This window comes from Vombatus ursinus, unplaced genomic scaffold (genome assembly GCF_900497805.2).
Source record: "Vombatus ursinus unplaced genomic scaffold, bare-nosed wombat genome assembly UNPS02014821.1, whole genome shotgun sequence".
Taxonomy (NCBI): Eukaryota; Metazoa; Chordata; class Mammalia; order Diprotodontia; family Vombatidae; genus Vombatus; species Vombatus ursinus.
In genome coordinates, this window is record NW_020954599.1 from 8,926,744 (window position 1) to 8,939,890 (window position 13,147).

The window sequence follows — 13,147 nt, forward strand, 5'->3', positions numbered from 1 at the left end:
TCTTTCCTTCCTTCTTTCCTTCCTTCTTTCCTTCCTTCCTTCTTTCCTTCCTTCTTTCCTTCCTTCCTTCCTTCTTTCCTTCCCTCTTTCCTTCCTTCTTTCTTTCCTTCCTTCCTTCCTTCCTTCTTTCCTTCCCTCTTTCCTTCCTTCTTTCCTTCCTTCCTTCCTTCCTTCCTTCCTTCCTTCCTTCCTTCCTTCCTTCCTTCCTTCCTTCCTTCCTCCTTCCCTCCTTCCCTCCCTTCATTTCTCTGGCTTTTTAAGTACATGCCATCTTCAACTTAGAAATCAAATGTGTTCCAAAAGCTCCCATGTTAGGTTGATAATTTAGAAATGTTGATACATTTTCCTATAGAAATTTTATTATAAGTGTTGGTTAGATTACTGGGTAAGCCCACAAAATCTATTTATTCACAACCTAACTGAAATAACATATTTGTAGGAAACAATACAATTACAATACATCAAAAGTCAAGTACTTCTGGTTTTGCCAGTGTAAGACAGTAGCTTGCTAAAGCCAGCTTGAAGGCTCCTGAGCTGATTGTTAAACTTTCAGAATGAGCATTTACACCTTGGAAATGGGCAAATGCTATAAATCAAGGCTCGATTTATTATTTTGTCGATGATCTAGACTTCAGAAAGTGACGGAGAGAATGTGAACACACAACACAGATAAAACTTAAAAGAGCGTCACATGTACACAGTGGGGTAGGGGGAGGGGAGGGTTCCTTCCACGGGATCAAATCACAAACTGCTTACCTACAATTTGTAGGCTTAGGTAGTTTGAGTCACATGGAAGTTAAGTTCCTTGCACATTGTTTCACAGCTAGTAAATATCAAAGGTAAGATCATTGATTGAAGATTTGAAAGGACCTTGAAGGTCAACTAGTCCACCCTTCCCATTTTATTGGTGATAAAACTGAGGCTTGGTGGGGCCATATGACCTGCTCAGCATCACACAGCTAGTAAGTGTCAAAGCTATTTATACAATCAGAGTGATCCAGAATTGTACAGTGGAAGGAGTGCTGAGTTCAGAGCTCCAGGACCCAAGTTGAATCTTGGTTCTGCTCCTTACCACTTGTGTGACCATAAGAATATCATGGAACTGCCTTTGTCCTCAGTTTCCCTATCTGTAAAATGGGGAAATCTAGGGACTAGATGTCCTCTAATGCTCCTTTCAGCTCTAAATACCAGGACTACATGTCCTTTATCCACTAAGCTACTCGTAATGACAATAGTGGTAAACAAAACAGAAGGAGAATGACATTGAATAACAAGTGACTTATTATTCATAAGGAAAAGCAGGCTCAATTAAAATAGGAAGAGATAGTTAGAGATGTTTGTGAATGTTATGAAGGGGATTTGGGGGCTCCAGAGACTGATGTTGCTAGCTCTTTATTGTGTGAGATGTCGCTTCTGACCTTCTGCCTTCCCTTTCCCTTGGTACCTGCCTCATACTAGTCCTCCTCTCAGATTTAAGGTCACGCTTTGACTTCCCTGAGGAACAAAGGAGAGGAAAAAGCAAGAGGGAAAACAATTTTTTTTCAGGCAAAAGTTGCCAAAGGGATAAAAAGGAGGGATTTGTGTTTAACTATGAGTGATGAGCAATTAGATGCATTGTGAGTGGTGAGCAAAGAATAATAACAATAGCTAGTATTTATATAGCAATTTAAGTTTTGCAAAGTGATTTGCAAATATCTCATTTCATTCTCACAAAATCTGGGAGGCAGGTGCTATTATTATTTACATTTTACAGTTGAGGAATTTAAGGCAGACAGACAGTAAGGGTCTGTGGCAGAATCAGAATGCTAATCTTCCTGTCTTTAGGTCTAGTGGTCTACCCAACTGTGCTTCATAGTTACCTGGGAATAAGAATGGAGATAGTTTGTAGAATAAGTCTATAGATGTGTGGTGGGATAGCTAATGGGTTAGACCATTCCCCATACCAGCAGTCAGAAGATAACATCAATCTATAAGAGTTTGGATGCTTTCCAGCTAGAATTGGGGGAGTGGTATCAAGATGGTGATGATGGGAAGAGTGACCTAATGAAGAGAGGAAGAGGAGGCCATATTTTCTCAACTGTTATGTCAGACACTCATGAGTCAAGGAATGCTATATAGAAGAAAAAATACTGGTTTATCTAGCAATCAATCAAGGTGAACTTTATTAGTCAGTATTTATGTATACCTATAGCACAAAGAAAATTGTGAATCATTTGATTTAATTCAACAAACATTACAAGACAGTGTGCTAGACACTCAGGGAGGAAAGTCATGATCCCTTTCTAGAAAAAGGTCAGAGTCTAATTGGAACAATAGATAAATAAATCTATTATAATTTGTCCTTCGCACAGCCTATCCTCTCTGTCTGGAATGCTCTCCTTCCTTACCTTTGTTTTGCGGGATCTCTATTTCCCTCTAAGACTTAACTGTGGTGTCACGTCCTTCAAAAGACTGTGCCTGATTGTTAGTGTGCTTACACCAACTGCCATACTTGTTACTAAAATGATTTTGCATTTACTTTGCTTATATTTGGTTTCTGTTTCTGTTCACGTTTCCTTCACCTCTCACCCCAGTAAAATGTAAGCAGGGACTTAAGGTCAGGGACTATTTGTGTGTGTGTGTGTGTGTGTGTGTGTGTGTGTGTGTGTGTTTCTTTATTCCCTATACACAGCTCAGTACTTAGGACGTAGAAGTCACTTAATAAATGTTTGTTGATTGATTCATAGAACAGATGAGAGGAGGTGAGGACCTAAACTAGTCAGGTCACAATAGGAATTGGAAGGGAGGTGTGAATTGGAGGAATATTACAGTTAGACTCTAAAGAACTTGGCTAATAAATGCATAAGAGGAAGAACAATCTAAAGGGATAGTGAAGTTTTGACCTGGGAGATGGCATCAGAAGAAATGGGGTTCAGAGGAAAGATGAATTCAGCTTTAGATACAGTCATTGTAACTCACTGGATAGCTAGGTGGCACAGTGGATGGACCACTGGGTCTGGATTCATGAAGACCTGAGCTCAAATCTGACCTCAGACACTTGATAGCTGTGTGATGCTGGGCAAGTCACTTAACCCTGTTTGCCTCAGTTTCCTCATCTGTAAAATGAGCGGTGGAAGGAAATGACAAACCACTCCAGTATCTTTGTCAAGAAAACCTCAAATGGAGTCACAAAGAAGTGGACAAGACTGAAATGAATGAACAATAACTCACTGAATGGCCAGCATTAGTCTTTGGTTTTACAGAATAAAATAAAAGAGACTTTATTAAGATGGAGAGGGATTTAATTGGTCAGGAATTTGATTAAATCTGATTTACCCCAAGGAATACAGTTTCACACACACACACACACACACACACACACACACTAAAACAAACAAAACAAAAGTAGAGCAAACATGACTTGCTAGGCTTATAATGTTAAGTATTTGAACATCTTTACATTTTGATGTAACTCTTCTTAGCCTCTTGCCACAACCCTACTCCCTTCCCCCTCCCTCAACGCACACAGCTGACTTTTTGGAATACATTTACTTTCTCAGTTGTATATGGCTTAGGCCAAAGTTAAGATCAGATAGCAATGGATAGTGTTGGAGTTGATAAAACTTAGAGAATACTGGGAGGAAGTACACCTGGTATATACGTTTGTCGACAATTCTCAAGAACATAATTTAGAGTTGAATGCAGATCAGAGGACCGTGACAACTTAATTCAAAATATTTTCAGTTCTAAATTCTCTCCCTCCCCTACCAATCAACAAGGCAAGAATTATGATACCCATTATATATATGAAGGCTGAAATTTATTAGTGGAGTGGAAAGCAGCCAAGATTATTAGACCTGGATTCAAGTTCAGCTCTGCCATTGGCTAAGGTGAGTCATTTCACCTCTTGGGGGACCCATTGTCTTTATCTGTAAAATGAAAGAGGCTGGACAAGAAGAAATCTAAGGTTCTTTCCAACACCAAGTTTCCCTATGGTTCTATATTCCACCAATGGTAAAATATCAGTAGTTATGGCCATTAAAGATTTGTTTGGAACAGTAAGGACAAAAAAAGAGAAAGAAAAAGTTACTGACACACTTTCTCCCATGTAAGATGAGAACTTATTCTCCAAACTATAACTAACTTGGCATCTTATGATTGCATATACGGTATGAATATCTACCTATATTTTCCCCTTTCGAATAGTATTAGGGATATGGCCTATATTTATGGCAACCTATAGTCAAATTAATAAGGTGTTCCATCTGTCCCATGCTCATCCCACCCCTTCTAATCAGGTGTAAATAAAACTGTTTTGAGTCATAGGTAGCTTTAGCATTAGGTGTCTTCCTCCTAGATGACTTGGTTTCTCTTACCTTCTAGCGTTTGGTTTCTAGGTTGCTGGTGTAGGTGTGTGTATATTGGGGGAAGAATGGGAATGAAAGTCAAGAAGTAGTATTGTAACCCAGAGGCCCAGAGCTGGAAGAGGCCTTAGAAACCATGTAATCGAACCTCTTCCTTTTACCAAATGAGGAAACTAAGGCTCCGAGAATTTAAGCGGACTTGCTTGGGTGACACAGCTAGTAAATGTCAGAAGCAGTATTTGAAACCCTGGTGCCCCCAACTACAAGGCCAGCCTTCTTTCCTCTATGCCATACTGCCTCATTGCCTTTATATCCTCAAATAGCTTTGCAGAAACAGCTTTGGAGTCATCATTCTGACCTTAACTATAGTTCAAATTTTTGTCATAAAGCAAGATGCAGTTAAATATTGGAGGTGGGGGGGGGGATAGTGGAGGGTTTCAATAATATGCTCTTTTACCATCTCTCTAGCATTTAGGACTCTGGCATTCTCATGTAATCTTGCCCAGGATCTGAAAAAGGACAAGGTTCTTCTACTTTTGAATATAGCTAAAAGTTTGCACCAGATGTTGAGGAATTTTGTTTCAGTTTTCAAAATCCTGTGGTTTTTTTTTTGGGAGGGAGACAAATGTGTTTTATAAGGTACAGAATCTTCCCCCCATTTTTAAGAAATGAGAAAAACAACTAATTATTGTAACACATTCTAATTTCTTCATTGTAATTTCTAGAAATAAATTATACCGGATATTTTTAGTTTGGAAATAGACTTTTTTTTGCTTACATAATCTAAAGGGATTTAATCGCAAGGTTTTTAAAAATTCTTTTTTCATATCATCTAGTAAAATAATGAAAAATAGTTAATGAGAACATGCTAAATATGATTTAGAAAATGTTATACATTTTAATATTCTGATATTTGGTGCCCTGAAAAACAGAATTCCACCTTATAGAACTGATGGAGCAAAGAACATATTTATCACACTTTACTTGAAGAAGACATGAAGTTAAAGAATTCTGAGGTTTCCTATTTTTCACTTGTTTAAGATAGATATTTGTTCTATGGTGATGTGGCAAAATTTTTCGTTGTTTCTTTCTCTCTCTCTCTCTCTTTCTCTCTGATACACACAAACACACACACACACACACACACACACACACACATATATACATATATCTATACAAGTTCACAGCCCCCAGGAACCATAGCTTGTTTTCTAAAAGCACTCTTTAAGAACCCAGGTCATTTCCATGCTATGATTAGGAATCAGAGTAGGATACACATATGTACATGTTTAAGACTTGGTTATGTCAATTGAAGAGAAAATTACAAAGTGATGTGAACCAAAAGTTGAATGTGACCAATAATCCAATTGGTCAAAAAAATTTACTGCTTTAAAAAAACAACCCAAGACTGGGTAAATAAATTTGTTTCCAAGAAAGCAGCCAGTTAGTTGACTCACATTTGTTAGATGCCTACTATGTGCCAGGCACTGTGCTAATCCTTGGGGATACAAAGAAAGGCAAAAAACAAACAAACAGACAAAAACAATACTTGCTCTCAAATAGCTCACATGTCTCAATGAGAGACAACATACAAATAACTATGCACAAACAAGATATTTTTACAGGATAAATTGAGGATAGTCTGAGAGGGAAGACACTAAGATTAAAGAGGATTCAGAAAGGTTTCTTATAATAGGTGGGATTTTAGATGAGACTTAAGGAAGCCAGGGAAGCTAGGAGGTTTGAGATGAGGAAGGAGAGAAGTCCAGGCATGGAGGATAATCAATGAAAACTCATAGTTGGGAGATGCACTGTCTAATGTGAGAAACAGTAAAGAGGCCAGTGTCATTGGATTGCAAAGTACATAAGATAATAAAGGTAGGAAAGGGCCCAAGAGAATTCCGTCAAACAAAATAAACAAAACATGTCGTTCCCCGTCAAAACCCCCCAAACCCTCAACCCTATGCCTAGAACTGAGGAAGACTCTAGCTCAGATAAAGATGTGATTGTGTGTTGATAAACATTCAAATAGTTTGACTAGGTATATCTTAGTCATAGCAGAATACTAACTCGGGTGATGGGGGAGTATTAAATCCCAAAGCAATCTTACCACCAGAGAATACCAATAGGGGACAGTGATAGCCGGCTTAGGTCACTTAGAAATTCAGAGTTACTATTACATGATACTAATAACAAACCAACTAGAAATTTAAGAACTCAGGGTAAGAATGTCAAAACTATTAAACCAATGATTAGACTTACATACAATAGACTGGGCAAAATGTGACAGGCAATTACTCATAGAGCCAAACAATTCTTTAATTGAATATATACAATACATGTAACTACATTTTTCTCTGTTTTATAGTATTCCATGTAGTTATTGAAAGGTGTATTTTTTAACTGTTTATAAAATTGTGATTTGTTATTCAGATTTCTGATTTGCAAGGAATAAAAATATTTGCTAGTAGAGAAATGTAAGATACTGTCCCTCTTCTTATGTGGAAATTTTACTTGTTGAATGAGGCAGAAAAGGGACATTCTGTGTGGAACATCGAGAAAAGCAATTTGAAGGAACATAAACAGTGCTGAGAGAAACTGAGAGAAAAGCAGTTCCTCAGATAAAAGTTGTGAGAGGACCTGAGACAGAATAACACTTCAGAGAGACAGGTACTGATTGATGGTAGTGATGACTGCCATGCATGTTTCCCAGCAACTCATCTGAATGTAACTTTGAAGATTACTGCTGGGAAATTTTGAATCAAAACTGTTTGTAAGCTATGGTATATAGACTACTATTATATCTGACAGAAGTATGGAATTTGGGGTTTCTTGACCTAAGCTACAGATAAATCACTATACAGAAAAAGGCTGGTTTTAGCAAAGAAAGTAAATGAAAAGCCAGATAAGAAGATCAGGAGTTAGAAACAGAAAAGCCAAGTGAGGGTAAAAGATCTCTGAAGCTGATGGGAGAATATGCACACAGAGAATGAGGCATGAGGAAAAAGAACATTGAAGTCTATTGAGTTGAAAAGCCACTGGTGCTGAGAGCTGACAGAAGCTAAGAACAGTTGACTATATACTCTCCTGTTGATGAAGGGAACTGATTTGACTGAAGGAAAGTTCTGCTATTTAAAAGAGCTGATTGTAAGAGGAGAATCTTCTGCTGTGTTCTAATGAGTAGCTGGGGGAAATCTGCTTTGCCATTTCTTGCCATCTAAAGTCTAAGAGAAGGGAAAGCACTCAAAGACTTGTCTATGTTGCCCTTTACTTTCTTCAGTGGTTCAAGAAGGGAAACCCCTATCAAAGCCTATATATGTGTGTGTGTGTGTGTGTGTGTATGTGTATATATATATATTGAGAGAGAGAGAGACAGACAGACAGAGACAGAGACAGAGATGGAGACAAAGACAGAGACAGAGAATAAAATCTGCATAGCTTTCGAATCTGAGGATTAAAAGGAACTGATTTTCACTGAGTGTCCTGCTGCCTCAGCAAAAAACTAGGGGAGTACGTTTCAGAAGCTCTATGGACCCCAGAGTTAGTGCAGATATTAGCTAAAAATGTTCAACACTGCTTCGGTGGCCTAAGAGCAGCAGAGAAGCACATTTGTCCTACAGGATATTGGAAAGCTTCAGAAGAGGAGTAGGGAATGTATGATAGAGACTTTTCCCTAAAGAGACAACAGATATCTCTGCCACAGTCAGATTAATGATTTGCTTCAGGCACATGGGTTTTCCTGCTCAAAAATCTCATTACTGAGTTTATAAAAGTTCATGTTTCCTTACTCCCATAGATGTTATTTGCATAAGTAAGAGAGTGGGACCCAGATTTATGAATAAATGGTGGTTTTAATTAATATTGGTTTTTTTATTGAGTAAATCTCATTTTATGATTATTTTTGCTTTAGCCTTTTTGCTTAGTAAATATTTCAAGATTAAGTATTAATGGTGTTATTGTTACTAATTTGTAAAAATGGAAAACTCACTGGTGGGGGCTCATGAGCTATAGCAATGAATGTAAATGTGTATTTCTTTCACACTGAAGCTGTCACCAAGACCCGGAAAGAGAATTGTAGCAGTGTAACCCTTTTCCAGTATAACACTCCAAATTTTCATCTTGGCTGTAGGAAAGGTGAGTGAGTCAAGACAACCCAGGAAGAGACAGAGTCTAAATGGAGTCAGGGGTTGGTGCTACACCCTTTACAAATGTTATACTTAAAAGTGTATTCACAGAAAAAAAAAATCATGATATCCCCATCTAGGTTAGCAGTGTGTTATGATAGAAAGCACACATGCTTTTGACTTAGAATCAGAAAGCATGAATTCTAAGAAAAATGAAGAAAACAATACTTGTACCTTCTACCTCATAGGATTGTTGTAAGGAAAATTTTTTGTACTGCAAAGTGTTATATAAATGAGCTATCATTAAAGCTTATTATTACCATAACATTTTTCTATAAAATTGCAAATAAGTCCTTTCTTTTAAAATCTTACGTGTTATTTGCATACATGGGGTATGGGAGGTAACACTTTTAAAAGGATATTTCTGTAAATATATGCTCTAAATTGTAACACTTAATTTTAAACATTTTAATAAGTAATCTTGCCACTAAATCTTTCTTTTTAGCCATTATTACTGGTGACCATGTCCATTTGGAAAACTTTGTGACATCTTATTTATTAAGTAAAGTAGGCAGATTGAACACTGTGAAATAAGCTTTTGGCCTTTTCCTCCATTTTGGTAGCTACAGTCGCAGTTTTGTATTCATGCAGTTTCCTTGTCTAGACTCCTTAGTCCCTTTTACATTAGTGTCTGAGTGTTGATAGATAAACTCACTGGACAAATGAGGTCATGCCCAGCACCTTCCTTAAAGCATAATAGTGTTATAATTTCTGAGTTGCACTTTATGTCCAATTGTTAAATATTCAGCATTTCCTAAGGGGAGGTTTGATGAATATTTGAACCATCTCCAGCTCCTTAAAATGGAGCTGACCTTAACACCCATAGGTTCTGGAAATAGCATCCACAGTTTTAAAATTATTCTTAAGTAATTCCTTTTGTTTAGTACACAGGTCATAGGATCACAGATTAGAGCTGCAGGACATTACATGCGATGGAGACCAACCCCTTCATTTTACAAAGAAGTTAAATGGCTTGCCTAGGGTCACACAGTCAGTAATAGAGTCTTCTTGACCCCCATCTCCAGCATTCTTTCCCCTATACCACACAGGGGAGAAGTTTACTGGTATAATTTGATTCAGCAAACGCTTCTTAAGCAACTACTGCATGCAAGAGACTATGCTGGCCCTGGTAATGCAAAGATCCTTGATTAACAAGTATTTTTTAATTGCTAATTGTAGGCAGAAAACTATGTTTTTTTTTTAAAAAAAGAATCGTGTTTTTTCCAATTACAACATTCACTTTTATAAGATTTTGAGTTCCCAATTTTTCTCCCTCCCTCCCTGTTTTGTAAGAAAAATGGTGACGAAAATTTGGAGAATCATAAGAAGACTTATATGAACTGAAATAAAGGGAAATAAGTGGAAGCAGAGGAAGGACAAGAACCATGATAGCTAGTATTTACATAGAACTTTAAGGTTTGTAAAGTGCTTTATAAATATCATCTCATTGTATCCTCACAACAACTCTGAGAGTTAGGTGCTATTATTTACTAATCCCTATTTTATGGATGAGGAAATTGAAGCGGACGGTTCAAATGACTTGCCCAAGGTCACTTGCACTTCCACTATATGGGGTTCTTGTGGAGAAAACAGTTTGTGAGGTTTAAGGCATTATATGTTAAATATAACAATAAATAATAATGAAGAAATGTAAAAAGATGAGAATGAGATGATGATAATAACTCATTAGTATAGCACTAAGTTTGCAAAACACTTTTTTTCATAGCAATCTCATGAAGTAGGTAGGTGAACTGTTACGCTCTCTGTTAAGTAGAAAAAAAAAGAGAAAGAGAAAGGTCATGATGAGGGAAGTGAATAGAGAGCTGGACTAAATGGCAGGAAGATCTGGGTTCAACTTCTGCCTCTGAAATTTATTGGCTATGGGACTGATACCGTCAGTTCTCTAGGCAAATCTCTAGTGCAGTAAAGTGCAGAGCAGGTTGTAATCTTCATTAATAGAGGGAATTTTCTCATAGGGATTTCCCTACGCCAATGGAATCATAGATCTGATAGAAAAAAAAATATTTAAAATAACATTATATGCACTGGTAGAAGAATCTCTGTGGACCAAACAACACTTAAACATGAAAGTATCGAAGATGGTATTGGGTCCTCAAAGTGCATGGGCATTGTTTGCACATAATTTGTGAATAAGCACAATGAGAATGTGGCCCTTAGATCTTATTGAATGACTTCCAAGTATGGTAAAATAAAAATAATGATGTTGTGTTGTTAAGATTGCTGAGTTTTGCATTACAAAAAAAAAGTGAAATGTCTCTTTAGATTCTCCTAGTTTTAGAGGTATAGGTAGCTAGGTGGTACAGTGGATAGGACAATGGGCTTAGAGTCAGAAACACTCATCTTCCTGAGTTCAAATCTAACCTCAGACACTTATTAGCTGTGTGATCCTAGGCAAGTCACTTAACCCTGTTTGTCTCAGTTCCTCATCTGTAAAATGAGCTGGAGAAGGAGACGGCAAATCACTCCAATATGTTTGCCGAAAGAACCTCAAAGAATTGAACGTGACTGAAGCAACTTAACAACAACAACAAAAGTTGGGGGTGGGGGTGTAGAACGGGATAATAAATCACACCATTAGCATGAAACACACGATTCTTCTTGGATGTTCTCTAAGATGCCTTGGGGGTGAGGGGTGGGAAGAACCAGGCTTGAGGTAGGAAAAGGACTAGATAACTTTTGAAGATCTCTTCCTACCCTAAGAGCCCAAGAAAGTCTTCAGTCACTTAATAACCTGAACCAAGTTTGTTTCTTCTTGATGTACTTCTAACTAAGTAAAGCCTACTGACTAGAAATGAATCAATTTGACGGCATTCTTGGAAGGAGATATTTTAATCAAGGTATTTTCCCCCTCAATTTAGCTACCATTATGAATGTCAACCCCTTTGACATGAAGCATGTTGACCAATTCACCTTAATGGAAGGGAGGTGGGGAAGAAGGAATTAACATGCAATTAGCTGAGAGGTTAAAGGGAACAGTGGTACCTTTCTTTTGGCTTTGAGCTGCTCATGGTACCTGTCTGATGTGTCACCTGGGATCTCTCCTCCCCAGAGGGTAATTCCCACAATGGTGTAGGTGATGCCCATGACAAGTAATGGGAAGCAATATACCAGGACAGTCACAATAATATGGTACCTGCAATGGAAAAGACAAAGGTTATAAGAGTATCCTAGGATAAGACATAGGTTGAATTGGCTCTGGTTATGAATCAAACAGAAAAACTTCAAAAAAGCTATGCTCTCATCTTCTCAATGTTCTTCTCACATTTAAAAACAAAACAAAACACATATGCACACTAAGTAGTCTAAACAATGTTTTTATTGTTGTTGCTGAGTCATTTTTCAGTCGCGTCTGACTCTTTGTGACCTCATTTGGGTTTTTCTTGGCAAGGATACTGGAATGGTTTGCCATTTCCTTCTTTAAGTCATTTTACAGATGAGGAGCTGAGACAAACAGGGTTAAGTGACTTGCCCAGGGTCACACAGCTAATACATCTCTGAGGCCAGCCTTGAACTCATGAAGAGGAGGCTTCTTGATTCTAGGCCCAGTGCTCTACCCACTGTGCCACTGTGAACAGTGTGGAGTAATAAAAACTGGAGGAAGCATGTAACCTGAAGGTGCCAAACTATCCTGTTTGCTGTTCCCCATAGATGGAATTCCATCTCTTACTTGCATGCCTTGTACAAGTCATGCCTGGAATTCACTTGCTCTTTCCTGTATCTCCTAGCTTCTTGTAAAGCTCAACTGGTGTCATCTTATACACACTGATCTTCTAGTTGCTACCACCCTTTCATTAGAAGAAACTTTCTATTTTGTCTTTATCTTTCCATGCATGTGGTGCCTCCCCCCCACCTCAATAGAATATAAGCTTCTTGAGGGCAAAACTTGTTTCATTTTTGTCTTTGTATTTCCAGTGATTAAAACAGTGCCTGGCACATAATAAATGCTTATTGAATGAATGGCAACGTTAGTCCTCCAGAGCAGATGAACAAACTAATACAATTAATTTTTACCAGGCCCACGTGACACAAAAGGAGCTAACTGTCACATTTCCTTTTTGAAGTGGATTGGGTCTTTGCTCTTTCTGACAGATATGTCAAAATATATATTATAAATAGGTTATTTGATATAATAACATATATAAATATATTATATAAATACACATATTTATAAATATTATAAATAGGTTCAAATATTATTAATAGATCCATTTTTCTTCATTTTCTATCTGCTGAAACAATTCTGAACCAATTGTTTATACCCCTTGTTAAGGTCAGGGTATAACTGATTCATCTTTTAGTAAGCCAGCAGAACTATATTCTTAAGTTGCTGAGGCATGTACACCTGTTACTTTCATAAAGGGAATGGGGCAACATGAATTAGTTTTAAAAATAGAGAGAGAAAAATTCACAGCAATTATACACAAAATGATGAAGCTCCATGGATAATTCCTAATTCAAGAGAAAGTCCTACAGTCCACCAGCCTGAGCTGCCAACTTTCTAAATTTGTTTGCTTCTCAAACCATTTCTAGATGGTAGAGATAGAAAGAAGCATCCTCAACTGTTCTGGGACTTTTTGTTTTAAAAGCCCTCATAAAAAG

The 13,147-nt window shown here is 37.5% G+C and overlaps 1 protein-coding gene across 1 annotated transcript in view; it reads right to left on the minus strand.

Annotated features, from left to right (window-relative positions):
- Positions 1–13,147, minus strand: part of TACR3 (tachykinin receptor 3) — a 102,882-nt gene that overhangs the window by 40,079 nt on the left and 49,656 nt on the right. Inside the window, exon 3 of the mRNA XM_027837622.1 lies at positions 11,531–11,681. Coding sequence (XP_027693423.1) covers positions 11,531–11,681 — 151 coding nt within the window. The remainder of the gene's footprint in view (positions 1–11,530; positions 11,682–13,147) is intronic.